Genomic DNA, 15,005 nt, shown 5'->3' with positions numbered 1-15,005 from the left:
TATGTTTTACACTTTTTAGTATTTTTCAATTTGTTTAGATTTAAATGTGATGTGAATCTTTAATATAATGTTGATGTTAATATTTTTTTAATTAATAAAGAGATGAGACAATTGAATGTTGTTATTAAATTTTTTATTTGTAAAAACAATAATCATATATATATATATATATATATATATTATATTTTAGAATCAATAATAAAGTAAAGTTACAAAATAAATAAAATAAAAATTATTTTCAGTTTGTGTATCATAGAATTTTTTAAATATGCTTTTTTTATAAATTTAATATATTTTATTTTTATATTTTATTAGTTTTATAATTTTTAAAAATAAATGAATTTATTAAGTAAATAAAATTTTCATTTATTAATTAATCTTATAATATTACAATATCTTAAACACACTCAAGTTCTGTATGTTTATTTTATTTACTAATACATAATATTTTTAAATTTTTAAATATATATTATAGTTTGTATTAAAATTCAAATAATATCTAAAGTCGTATGATTTTCACGAACTCCTGAAAGGAGATCATATATGCATTCTATAAATCTGTCTGTCTATCCCACGAGGACATAGGTTCGAATCCAGGCTCTGCTAAAAAATTTTTTTGATTTTTTTCTTTTTTAAGTTAAGAAGTTCGTATGGAAATGCTTTTAAAGCATTCTCAACTGGTTTTTTTGAACTTTTTTTCTTTTATCAGTCAAGGAGTTCGTATGGAAATGCTTTTATAGCATTCTCAACTGGTTAATTATATTATATTAAACAAGTTTTAATAATTATAAAAAAAAAATTTTTTAATATTTATAATAAATTATACTTTAAAAATGCATGCACAATTTTTTTTTTGATTTCATCGTCACGTTTATTAATTAAATGTATTGAAAGATTAAAATATTTAACTTTATATTTATGTTGTATAAGATTTCAAAAATAAAACATAATGTATATAATGAAACGTTAAAAATTAATAATTAATTATAATTGACATGAATTGTCACTTAAACTTTAGTACATTAAATTTTTTATTTAAATACACTAAAAAATTCAGCAAACAAATATGTTTTATCATAATAATAATTAATTAAAAATTAATAATAATATTATTAATACAATATAATTGATATAAACTAACAGTAAATTGTTTACTTTTTGGTTAATTAGCATTTTAAAAAATAATTTACAATATGACATGATATGCAAGAATTACAAAAATTATATTATCTATTAACTAAACGATTTTTTAATTTATTATTAAAACAGCATAGATGTTAAATAGCTAAATAGAATTAATAAAACAATATTAAAATAAAATTGATAAAATTAATATTATATTAAAATTATGATAAATAACAGAATTATATAAATTTATATAAAACTATTAAAACATTTTGTTGGTAACAGAGTCCTGATTCTCGGGTGACAATTAAAATTAATTGTAAACTATTATTTTATTTATTTATATAAAAAATTATCACATCAATAAACCTTTAAATCATTTTAGATTATTAATTTTTTAGTTTTAAAAATCTATATATTAAATTATAGAAATCATAAGTAATAAAAGTAAATTACAGTTAATTAAATTAATTATCTATAAATTAATTTAGTATTAATTATCAAGGATTACTAACAATTAATAACATTTCTATTATTAGACAACAAATTTAATTATTTTCATATGAATTAGCAATTGAAGACTCACAGGAAATAATTTTTTTACAGAAATGCTTTGTTACAGCTAATGATTAAATGATACACATATTAAAAGATTATAGTTTGAGTTAATTGATTGACTTATTAAAAAATTTAACGATTTTTTAAAGTTAACAAATTTAATTACATATTGTTATAAAATTTATTCTACAAAATTGCCAATCGCTTAAATATTGCATGAATTAAACCCATTTATATTGATATAAGTTATTAAAGATTACTATTTATAACTAATGGTATCTTATCTAATATTATTTTGATTAATATATGTCATAGATTAAAATTTATTATCTACATTATGATAATTGATTATATAAATACACAGTTATACATGTTATATATTTTAATTTAATTTATAAGTAATATAAATCAATCGACATTAAAAATGATTTTTATAATAATAATAATTTAGTGTTTTAAATTCAGATTATTAAAATTAAATTGCATGTTGTGATTGGTTTTTTAAATTCAATTATCTAACAATTATTACAATAAATTAATGTCTAGACTGAGGCCATCATTTGCTAAGCATATTATCGATTTAAATTTTTTTATAAATAATAAAATCAGTTATTATTTTGGAGTTCAATGAAACAATAAGCTTTTAGCCATTAGTTTTGATAACATGTTTAACGGTTTTTGTTGAAATTTTACAATTAATTTTATTTTGACTAAAAAGCGGTACTTTTTGTTTGTTTAGTTTTTATTATGGGTGTAGATTTGGCATCAAAATAATATTTGATGAAATCAATTGTTGTTAACGCAAAAAAAAATTTCTTTTTATTTAAATAAAATGTTTTTATTTTATTTTGATTGTACAAAACATAAGTTATAACATAAACTTTAACCTTAAACTTAACTTTCATTGTGGGCTTGACTTTTGATAAATACATGGATTATTTATTTTTATTATAACAATAACAAGTTATCTAACAATTAAGTTTCAATTAATGTCATCACATTAATCACATCAACATTTGTTTTGTAGTCAAAGCAAAACTATTATAACTTTTTTTCAAAACTCATTAATTAGTTAACAAATGATTATATCTTAAATTTTGTCAGATTTTGGATTTAATTATTACAAGAAAATTGAAAAATTTTATACAAAGTTTGCCAAACATTTGACTGTATAGTACTTCTAGGTTTAAACTTAAAACTTTTAAGACATTCAAAAACATAAAAATTATTTTAGTAAACAAAATCTATTATTTGAAATAAATAAATGACTGAAATATATTAATATTCATTAATATTATACAATAAATTAAATATGAAATAACGACAATATGTTTACGTCAATTGATTTATTAAATATATAGATTTATTGTGTATCTATGAGGCAATCAGTTATTATATTTTCATAATGATAATGCATTTTTTATTAAGTATATAATAATATTATTATTTAATTTAATCATTTATTATTATAACTATACATTAGTTATACAAATATATTGTATAATTAAATGCTATAATCACTTACAAGTCATAGTCGCACAAGTATTTAATTAAATTAATATTAAATGGTATAAAGTTATAGTTTAGATTCAATATAATTAGTTGTACATGGTAAATTAACATAATTTAATAAACTATTAATAATAATATACGAGTGACTTATTTTTTAATTACATTAATTTTAATATCATTTATGATTTGCTAATTAATTAAAGTTTTAATTATAATTAATAATTTATTTTACTGCATATCTTTAATTAATAAAAAGTTGTTATATTATATTTACCTAAATATACAATATTTACATAAAATGTAGTAAATATTTGGATATTAAAAAAATAATAATATAATTGTAATATAATTGTAATATAATTGTAATATAATTGTAATATAATTGTAATATAATTGTAATATAATTGTAATATAATTGTAATATAATTGTAATCTTGCATTTTATAATAATATTTTATAATTTAATGAATTAAATTGTATACAATTGTATAGTAATCGCTATGCAGTACTATATGTGTATATTTGAGATAATATTTAATATTAATGAACACATATTACAGTCAAATAATATAATAAATTATATGAATATAACAGTAAAATAGGTTTTAAAAGGCATTTAAATGATTGCAAACTGTTTTTCAAAATCAGTCAATACTGACAATACAGCCAATCATTAACTGTATCGATGCTATTGTAATCACGTGACTGTATGACTGTCAGCCAATGGAATCGTTGGACACTATGTTTTGAACGTTAAATAGTGGGACAAAAGCATAACATTGAGTCATAAAACGTCTGATTATTATTCAAATAAAACGATTGCTTTTTCACACAATTGTCGCACATTTTAACCACTCATTTGACCAAATTATCACCAATTGGTTCATAAAATCATTATATATATATTGATTACAAATATTGTCATACATTTTGTATAAGATATGTCTTCAGAAAAGAAGAAAAGGTCGGATAAGAAGACTGAAAACGTGGCCATCGGTGGTGATAGCAATGAGTCAGAAGTGAATCAATTGAGGAAACGTCTCGAAGAGTTTGAAGAGAGACACCAATTGATTAAAACAGAGTTCGACTCATTGAAGGCTATTAATGAAGAATTGACGACAAGACACGAAAAGACTATCAAAGAGCTGAAACTTGATATCAAAATTGTCAACAAAGATGTGGAAAAATACAAACAACTCTATAATTATGTACGAAAAGAGAAAAGCGATTTAAGTGAACAAATCAAAACTAGAAACACAACCGAAGATCAACTCGAAGAACGACTTAAGGAAAAGGATGAACGAATTCAACAGCTTATCAATGAATTGGATCAAATCCGCAAAGATTTGGATGACAAACAACATAAACAATCGGTATGTTTACGCCACATAAATGACAAACTTTGATGGATATAATTAATTGCTTTTTACTCATAAACAGATAGTGAAGGAAGGATACGAAGATCGGATCCGATCGCTCTCTAATGAGACAAAGGTTGGCAAATATGTGAAACCTTTTGGCAATAATTTGAATCTAAATGTTGAGATAAGTTTGGCCCCAAATAGTGGTCAACTAAAACAATACTATTAAATGCACTTTAATTTTGTTTTCTGTAATAATAAGTAGTCATTAATTAATCAGTCATTAGTTGTTTTTATTGTTATTCATTAGTCAATACATAATCACTGCAATAATTATTGATTAGTCATTTTAATGACTCATATTTAGTTTATAACTAACTATATAACTGTTGGTTAGGTTTTTGCAATATTTATGTCAATACAATAATTGTGTCTTAAATTATGTCATTAATTAAAAACCATTTAATTATGAAATCATTGCTTATAAATTTTGTATCACTTTTTCTATTTTATTCTAATATTTTAAGTTTGATTTATGACAATAAAAACTACTTTTTTAATTGTTTGAAATAATGGTTTTATTTATATGAATTATAGACACTTAGAGATCAGCTGAACAAAGAGCTTAATTGGAAACGAAAATATGAAGAGTCTTCGCTAAAATGTGAAACCAATTCAAACAAATTAATGGAACTTCAGAACCAAATGAGAGAATTGGAGAATAAATTGTTTGAAAAGGACAGACAAATTGAGACCAAAGACAATGAAAACAAAAAGTTGTCGAATAAATGCAAAATACTTGAGACTCAATGCGAGAAAATGGACACTCAATTGAATCAATTTCAAAACAAATATAAAGGTCTTGGAGTTCAAAAACAGAAATTAATAGCAGATAAGGACAGCACAGTATCGGAAGTAAATAAACTAAATAAAGAAATCTGTAATCTTCGGAATCAATTGGATGCCGTCGATAAAGAAAGAGAGGATACAATGGCTGAACTCGAGTCACAACGAGTCCATTACGAAGAGTTGATTAAAACTGAAAGACAAAAATTGCTGACCACTGAACAAGAGTTTCAAAGTGAACGCCAAAAAACTCACAAACTTGAAGAACGCTTCTCAGCTCAGGAACAGAATATTTATACCAACGATGAGACTATCATTGCTTTGGATAAAAAAGTGAGTCAACTCGAGGAACAATTGATTGCTATTAAAGAAGAAGCGGCGTCTCATATCACCACTATTGGCCATTTAAAAGAAACTAACGATAAGCTTAAGTCATATATTAATGTGGCCAACGATAATATCGATGATTTAGAAGGAAGACTCATATCCATTGCCAATGATAGAGATGTCAAAGAGGATGAAATAAATCAGTTGCATATCCGCTCTGAACAGACAATTAAACAGTTAAAGAATGCTATAATGCATTTGCAACAGAAATATGATTTCTTAGAGAAGAAGCAAAAGAAGGTAAAGAAATGAGTTTCCTATTGAGTCATATATTCTGGCATATAATCAACAAAATTCAACAAATTATTCAAATATTTATTGCATTTTTAAAAAATTATTTGTTATATAAACTTAAACTTTATGCAACACTTTATATATTTTATTGAAGAAATTTATGGGTTTAGCGCTGACACCAAAAAAGAAGGGTTCGGCCGACTATGATATCAATTGTCCCATCGATTTGGACAAAGCATTGGCAGAAGAGAAAGCTATCAATAAGAAATTGCTCGAAGAGTTAACTAAACTTAAGAGTGACGCAAACTATCTTAAAAATGAAGGTTAGTTTGCTTTTGCCATCTCTTTTGCCATTTTTTAAAACTTTTTTAAATAGCATTTTAATTATACCAATATATATATATATATATATATATATTTATTATATTTATATAAACGTTTTAATATATCTTATAAATTTATGAAAAGTATTTACAAATTAAGATTATATAAATTGAGAATTTAATAATAATGTATTGTTTCAGTGTTTCAATTAAATGATTCAATAAATACCGATGATTTGAATGACTTGAATGACAAATTAAGTAATGAATCAAATGATGTGAACCAGTCATTTGAATTGGATTTATGGGAACAGCTCGTCAACGATCAGCAAAACCAGGAGAGGCAGCACAGGACTCATACTGACTATAGCCCTAACAGTGCTTTACACGTGGATATACTGGATATACACAACCAGTGATGACAGTTGTTGTTGTCATTTGTCTAATCTCTATATTTTTATAATATCATAAACACTACATTCATACCAATTATTCATTGATTCACCAAATTTTAAATATGTTTTTATATTTTATTCACTAAAATAATTTGTAAACTCTTTTGTATAATTGATTTCCTATAAGAAAAAAATTCATAAATTTTTTAAAAACGCGATCCAAATGTTTATAATTATAAATAAAATACAAATTGATTATAAAAGTTAAAAATGGCTCAAAACGAGAGAAATGGTGTAAACCTGAAGACTAACTCTGAAGCAATGTTTAATAAGTTTGTGGTCCTCATTGGTGTGGCGTTTGGATCAGCAATATTGGCAGTAATGATACTAATCAATGAACAGTTACCACAGCCATACATGGATGAGATATTTCACGTTCAACAGACACAGGCCTATTGCAAAGGCAACTTCACTCAGGTATGCCGTCTGATGATTCATCTGACCATATGGTAACAGTTGTCACTGTTATGATCGGTGATAAAATTTTTGATCCCGTAGTGGAACCCTAAGATAACGACCCCTCCGGGCCTATACCTGACAACATTGGGTTTTCTTAAACCATTCTCCGAGTTGTACGCCTTTGGCGAAGAAGACGAAACAAAGATTTGTCCGCTTATTATCCTTAGGTTAATGAATGTCATCTTCACCTGTGCTAACAGTTATCTAATATATTTAATATCAATTCAAATGCATCGGTTTGCACCGGTATGTGTTGTCATCCCTGTCCACAAACTAGTTGTTCCGATTTGGTGTACGACTAATATAGCTATAGTTCATAGATTAACAAATTGTTTGTTTCGTGTTTTGCATTTTTGTAGAGAACTTCCAAACTTAAGTTACTGTTTTCATCGGTGTCTTTGGCATCACTTCCGCCACTATTTTTCTTTTCCTTTCTTTACTATACAGATCCGGGTTCTCTATTCTTCGTGTTACTCATGTATATGTTTGATGTCAATGAATATGAATGGTTAGCCGCTCTTTTCGGCGGAATATCTTTGCTCTACAGACAGACCAATATAGTCTGGATTTTCTTTTTGGCCGCACATACCAGCCTTAAGGTAAGCACTTATATCTACATTATTAATGGGACCGGTATTACCGGTAATCCATTTTTTCTGACTAACAACTGATCTTACTTTTAAAATAAAAAATCTTAACCAATGCCTTACATTAGTTTATATATGAAGCTGTTGTTGAACAGGTATTTCTTCGGTTATTTCTCTTTACAAAAACTATATTTTTTCATCAAATGAATGATAATTATATTATTTTGTATTACCGTAAAGATATACAACAGAAATGGTGACAAATCAAAGAAGAGGTCAATAGTAAAGTCGTTTATTCAGGCGAYGCCACAGATTATGCTAATCTGTGGCGGATATGCATTGGATGGCATAATATTTATGGCATTTCTTATCTATAACAAGGGTAATGATTGAACTTAAGTGATAATTAGTGATAATTTGTTTGGTATATCCTTAATGAATAGGTATAGTATTAGGCGACCGGTTATCTCACGAAGCAGTCTTGCATTTGGCACAAATGCCATACTTTTTAGGTTTTGTAACATTTTTTGGCTTTCCCTGGCTTTTCAACGCAACAAATATCAAAAAGTTTATATCGTTATCAATGAGATATCCTGTGAGACTGATGGTCAGTGCTGTATTCATGGGTGTCATAATCAACCAGTTTTCCTATACTCATCCCTATTTGTTGGCCGATAACCGACACTACACTTTCTATATATGGAAGCGTATTCTGGGAAGGGATGGATCGCTAGTGCCGTACGCTGTGATTCCTATCTATATCTATACGGCTGTAACAATGTTTCAATTATTGCAACGAAAAGACTCAATATTTAAGATATTATTAATTATGTGTACATTGGTCTCAATAGTGCCGCAAAAGTTGTTTGAAATGCGATATTTTGTGCCGGCGTTTGTCATTTGGCGGCTAAATATTGCACCGACTAATGGTTTAGCGCTAACTCTCGAGTTTATATTATTTTCATTTGTTAACGCTTTTACTATCTATATGTTTGTATTCAATACATTCAAATGGCCTCAAAATAATGACTTACAAAGATTTATGTGGTGATCAAAACTATTAAAAAAAACAATTTTGATTTATAACTTATTTATAAAAAATTATTTATTACTATAATTTATAAATATAAATATTATTTTGCAATAAAACAACTTTATTATAAGCATTTCTGTTTTATTAAATTATTAACAACTGCTAAACAAATTGCCAGCTAATTATCAGTTAACTTTGAGACATATTATAATATATATATATATATACTGAATAATATTATGTGTGTATATAATTAATTATATAAATAAAACTTCATTTAATTTAAAATAAAAATTAATTAACTTTTAAAACATACAATTCTTTACACACTTTGACATACTTTATGAATGACTTAATGAATGGCAAACCATATGAAAGAGTCATTCATTTTGTTATTGAATTAAATAATAGTTTTTATTTGCAAACAATTGAAAGTCAATTAAACATATAGTTTGCGATTTAGTGACAAAATCAATACAATTGTCATCAAATTTTGGACACATTTGGTCAGAAAATTATTTTTTAGAGGTATAAAACATAAATTGATACAAACTTTGACTTTTTAATTGACACTTTAACTGTTATAGCGATTACTTACAATAATTTAGTATTAAAACAAGTGTGCCATCAGTGGTAATGTATAACGGGATCGGTTTAAACTCTGCCCGAGGAAGTGGTACTAATGGTTACGTCCAGAAGAATCTGTCATTTGTTAAGGCAGTGAAAGATAAGTTTCAATATAAGAGTGAGGATGACTTCAAACGGCTGGAAAGGGAGTTATGTAAAGTTCCCAACAAAGATATATTAGAGCACCAAAACAAACGACAAATTGAATTGAAATGTCTTCAAATGCAAGACAATATGGAAATGCAAGGGTTGGTCACCACAAATGATTGACAACAAATAAATCTTGTTTTTTCATTAATTTTTTTGTCTAATCCTATTAGGTTTTCACCCGAAGAAATTGAGACAAAAGTTCGAGAATTTAGAGAGACTTTAATGAAACAAAAGGACAGACAAAAAGAAGATTCTTCGAAACGAAGGGATTTAGTGAGAGATTGGTTTCGGGAAGAATCGGATAAAAAGTAAGTAAATTGATTTTGACTTAATTTGATGTTATAATTGATTTGTTTATCATCTTTTGTGAAACGCTGCCATTTGTTAACACAAAGACGAACAATAAATTGATCCATTGATTATATGTCTTATAATATGCTATTAAAAATTTGATATATATTTAATTATTAATTATTAATTTACTAATATTTAATTAAATGACAACTTTAATAACAAAAGTCAAATTAGTCAATAAATAATTTTGACAAACAATCAATAATTTTATGTTTGAGAATATAATTTTGTATTACTGTATAAATARTGTGCCAAATGCTTACTGTAATGATTCAAATTAATTATTACTCATAATTTTTTAAAAATTATTGGTATTTGAATTTATTTGACAAATAATATTTACCGGTAGTATAGTTATAGTATTTTATTTATATAATAAAAATAATTATTTTCTTAACTATAAATATGATGCTTACTACCGGTATTTAAATTTATTTTAATTAAAAATTCATAAATGTGAATTTATTATTTAAAACAATTGTACAAAAATTGTTTAATGTTTTACAAAACGCTATTACTACTACTATAAATGTATTAGTGATAAACTACGGTATATCAATTTGTAATATATATTTTTAAAGAAAAAATACATAAATATTATACTATTTTTCTATAGTATATTACATGAGAATTGTCACTTAATATCCATTAAATATTTGTTTAATGACATAGAGTTTGTGCATTAAAGTCACTTTCAGTTGACTGATATGATTACCGCAATATAAATAAGCTAATGATTGAGAGACTCCACACATAGATAGGTTAGCTTTCATAGAAAGTAGCTGTTAGAGCATAGATTGCTATACTTTAACTGTAGTAGTAATGTGATAGTGATAGTGCTGCTTAATATTGTATAGCAGTTGAGATTGTAAGTCAAAAAGTATTGATATGTGATTCAGTAATAGAGATGCTGGGGATGACTGGATAAAGCATCTCAAATGAGAAGATGGAGGAGAAAAGTCAACTACAAGTGCTCTCAATTTTTCCATTTATGTCTCATTTGTCACTAATCTCGTCATATATTCTTTAAAATAATATTCTAATGTAAACTTTGATTAAATAATTTAGCGATTATGTTAACCAATGATATTAATATACTATATATATATATATATATATATATATATATATATTACTTTTTATTTGTAATATTATATTGATTGAATACTAATGTTGTTTTTCAAACGCCTAAACAATGTTTTAATCAAATGAAATAATGAGTGAAATTTAAATTTAATGCTAATATCAATGAAATTGATGTCTTCCTATAATAAAATGATCGACAAAACAACTCATTTAAATATAATTTTGAGTAAAGATTATAATAAAATTAAGTGAATGTAAACTAAAAAATACTTGATTTAGTGCCTTAACAAGTCTTCCACAAGAAAATCACAAAGTCTTCCAAATCATAGATATCTTATAATTAGTGATAGTATTATAGATTTTATTTAATTGTTTCGATTAATTATATAATTATGTGTTCACCGGTTTGTTTGCAAGAGTTTCAAAGATATTGGCAAAACTCATGGCACGCGTGGTATTTGGCCACAACTGGCCAACAATCACTACCCGGTGGATACACAGCAGGTGTTACTGCTGTTACTTCCAATGCAAATCAGTCTTCCATTAATTATAATGCATTTGTACCGCAAATATCATTCCCAATCTATCGGTTCCCACTAAATCTTATCGGCGGCGACGACGCCGAAAGCGGGTTAGAGATCGCATTTTGAATCAAATATATCAGCAAAATAGTGAATATTTTAATAATAAAAGTAATAATAATAAAAGAAAAACTAATCTACAAATGAGCGTAAAAAACATCGTTAGGTATGAATTGTAGTTTTTGTTGTCGATATTTTCACATCAGTTTATTTGATTTCTCAAATCAATATTTATGGTTCATTACTACACTGATGTTAGAATTGCTTATTCAAAATGAAATTATCAAAATAAATCAATTGTGACTATTTAAGCGTATTATCAAAAATTCAATGTTATTTATACCCATTTTTAAAAAGAAAAATTGTGATGACATTTGAATTTTATATTAAAAATGACAAATCAGTTAATCATAAATTTTTTCTATAATAGTGTTAAAGAAACTCATAAATTGGCGGAAATGAACCACAAAAAGAATGATAACTTGAAGAATGCGTTGAGAATTAACTCCAACTTTATTGAGGGTTCATCACTGGATCCAACCCGTAAAGCCAAAGAGGCGTTGGCCAGAGAGGCAGAAAAACAGAAACGTTATGCCATAATACCTGAACCATTGGATGAACCAGTGATTAAAGTCGATGAAAATAAGAGTAAAATTAAAGAAAAACGAAAGGAGAGATCACATAAAAAGCGTTACTCTGATAGCGATGGTTCGGATTCAAAGAATGATTCGGATTCAGACAGTGAATCCTCAGATGACAGTTCCAAAAGAAAGCGTAAAAACAAATCCAAACATAGAAAGAGTTCGAAGAAACGTAAAAGTAGTAAAAACAATAAAAGTAAAGACAAAACTTCTAAAAAACGCAAATATAGTAATTCTTCGTCATCTGATTCAGACTCTGGTTCTGAAAGTAGTAGTAATTCCGATAGTGATAGCAGTGATTCTTCCAGTTCTTCTTATCACAAATCACGAAATGGCCACAAGAAAAGTGATTCAAAGAAAGATTACCGACAAAGACCAAAACGAAGATCTTATTCGAAAGAAAGGGATGATTATAATCCTAAATCAACTAAAGATTATAAGGTATGTCTGTTTTATTTTGGGTTTTTATTTTGTAATCAATTATTATGGGTTTCTTTATCTTTATTCATGCAAATCGTAGAATAAGTAAATGATTTCATCTAAGAATAGGGTATATATATATTACAATAAGTTATTAATTGATATTTTTTTTATAAAACTTGAGTTTAAACTAAGTCCTGATTTTATTATATCTAAAATAATGCATCAATTTTAAGGACTTTACTTTGTATTATGTAAGTACTGTACTTCTATAGGCATTCTATTAATCATTTTTATTATTATTTATATCCTATAATATTTGTTTTTCAAGTATTTATAATTTATTAAAATAATATAAATGTTTTAAACCTAATATAGGATTCGACTCATAAAAAGGATAACAACAATGAATCAAACAAAACGAGTCGTTTGATTGAAATGAATATCAAACAAATGAGAAAAGAAGCCGAAAATACATTAATTGAAAAATCAAATGATAAACGAAATGAAAGGACTAAAGATGTAAAAAAAAACTCAAGTCCTCCTCCAAGACATCGATCTTATTCGCGATCGAAATCTCGTACAAGTGTTTCGTCAGAAGACGAACCAAAGTCGAAGCGATTGAAGAGTACTGTCGTTGAGACAAATCCTATCAATAAAAACAAAGAGATTCCAAAAAGTTATTTGAGTCATCACGAGAACAAAAGATCACATTCAAGAAATGATCGTTCAGTTAGTGCCGACCGAAGATCAAGGCATTCAAGTCACTCGAATAGATCCCGATCATCATCTGTTCGCTCCAATGATTCAAGACATTCAAATAAAAGCTATTCGTATGTATTGATTAACTATTGTTACTTAAAATTTGATAAATGAATTAATAAATTATTTCAGATCTTCAAAATCTGATTCTTCGGAATCATTGCCATCACGAAAGGGCAGTAGAAGTCCATCAATTCCTCGAAGGAAAGGATCGCCGAGTTTTTTGGAGAAACGAAGAATAACGAGGTATTAGAGGATTAAATGGGCTGCAAATCAATCATTAATTTGTTTGAGATTTTTATTTCTATATCATTAAAATTTATGTATTTTATTTGATTTATTTTTGCAATTAATGTTTAATCATATTCACCTTTTTGTGGCATTTTGTATTATAATTTATTTCATTAAATATTATTTTGATTTTGATTTGTTTGGAAATTATTTATATAATTTTATTTGAATATTTTGTTATGTGTAGTAATTTTTAATTTTTAAATGATTTAATCTACACATTGCAACTAAACAACCCATTGCTTAACTAACCGCTTCTAACAAACTAATATTGATTAACACAATAGCGCCCGAAAGCGTCCAATACCTTACCGGCGAAGTTCGCGGACGAGCTCTCGATCATCGAGTCATTCATCGAGATCTCCACTCAGTTCGCGATCACTTTCAGTCTCATCCGACTCTTTAGATGTATATCAACTCATTTGAGTTTTAGTAATACTTTAATTAATTAATATAATAGTCAATTGGTTGCATAATACCAGTTAATTGTAATTAAATTTTATTTTTAAATTAATGTCATTTAATACTTTAACCCTTTAATCATTCTATAGTAACAGCAATGTAATGCAAATAGTTGTTCAATCAAATAATGTTTATTATAACGATTACCGTATTTCCTTGCTTAATTCCCAGTATGAAAATCACAAAAATATGAAAATTAACATTTTCATATGGTAAAAACTCGCATTTTTACCACCCTTGGTAAATTATACGAGGGTGTGGGGAAAAGCAAAAATGGGGGAATGGGGAACTATAATGACCGATATTTAAAAGTAATCTATTAAAAACGGTATATTTAGTTAACTATTACCGATAATTAATTAGTTATAACAGTGTTTACAATGAATGACATATTTGTATGTTTACAGTATTTTTTCATATTATAAATGGGTAAATACATGGCATATTCAAAGCGTTTGTAACAATTAGAGACGTCAAAATACAAGGAGTGGTAAATTAAAATTTAAAGTCACAAAATATTTATTTCATATGGTTAAAAATTCGCATTATTTACCATGACTTACATATTTCCATACGGGGAATTAAGCAACATTTAACGGTAGTGACATAATTTTTAAAAAATCTTCTAACTATCATCTTAAAATTTTATACATATTTCTATAGAAATGTATAATTTTAAATATACTGTACTTACAATTTCATTAGATAAATATGTCTAATATTGTCATTATTTTAAATATATTATAAACTA

At 26.1% G+C, this 15,005-nt stretch overlaps 3 protein-coding genes across 3 annotated transcripts; all 3 read left to right on the top strand.

The window, feature by feature from the left end:
• Positions 1-3,897: 3,897 nt before the first annotated feature.
• Positions 3,898-6,780, top strand: LOC128965637 (uncharacterized). Its single transcript, XM_054312374.1, has 5 exons — positions 3,898-4,568; positions 4,636-4,689; positions 5,154-6,029; positions 6,178-6,346; positions 6,548-6,780. The coding sequence occupies exons 1-5, from the start codon at positions 4,137-4,139 to the stop codon at positions 6,763-6,765; spliced, it is 1,749 nt and encodes a 582-aa protein (XP_054168349.1). The 5' UTR covers positions 3,898-4,136; the 3' UTR covers positions 6,766-6,780.
• A 228-nt stretch (positions 6,781-7,008) lies between these two features.
• LOC128965638 (putative Dol-P-Glc:Glc(2)Man(9)GlcNAc(2)-PP-Dol alpha-1,2-glucosyltransferase) lies at positions 7,009-8,898 on the top strand. Its single transcript, XM_054312376.1, has 5 exons — positions 7,009-7,218; positions 7,300-7,506; positions 7,620-7,859; positions 8,088-8,229; positions 8,291-8,898. Exons 1-5 carry the CDS (start codon positions 7,012-7,014, stop codon positions 8,896-8,898), a joined length of 1,404 nt encoding a protein of 467 aa, XP_054168351.1. The 5' UTR covers positions 7,009-7,011.
• A 342-nt stretch (positions 8,899-9,240) lies between these two features.
• On the top strand, positions 9,241-13,877 carry LOC128965357 (SRRM2 protein homolog rsr-2-like). The gene is made up of 6 exons (XM_054312032.1): positions 9,241-9,408; positions 9,468-9,755; positions 9,828-9,965; positions 12,109-12,760; positions 13,118-13,572; positions 13,634-13,877. Exons 2-6 carry the CDS (start codon positions 9,517-9,519, stop codon positions 13,752-13,754), a joined length of 1,605 nt encoding a protein of 534 aa, XP_054168007.1. The 5' UTR covers positions 9,241-9,408; positions 9,468-9,516; the 3' UTR covers positions 13,755-13,877.
• Positions 13,878-15,005: the final 1,128 nt, after the last annotated feature.

The sequence above is a fragment of the Oppia nitens genome, unplaced genomic scaffold (genome assembly GCF_028296485.1).
Source record: "Oppia nitens isolate AA-2021 unplaced genomic scaffold, nextdenovo-longstitch-racon4-pilon3 scaffold17_pilon_pilon_pilon, whole genome shotgun sequence".
Lineage (NCBI taxonomy): Eukaryota > Metazoa > Arthropoda > Arachnida > Sarcoptiformes > Oppiidae > Oppia > Oppia nitens.
This window is presented reverse-complemented; position numbering and strand designations above follow the sequence as displayed.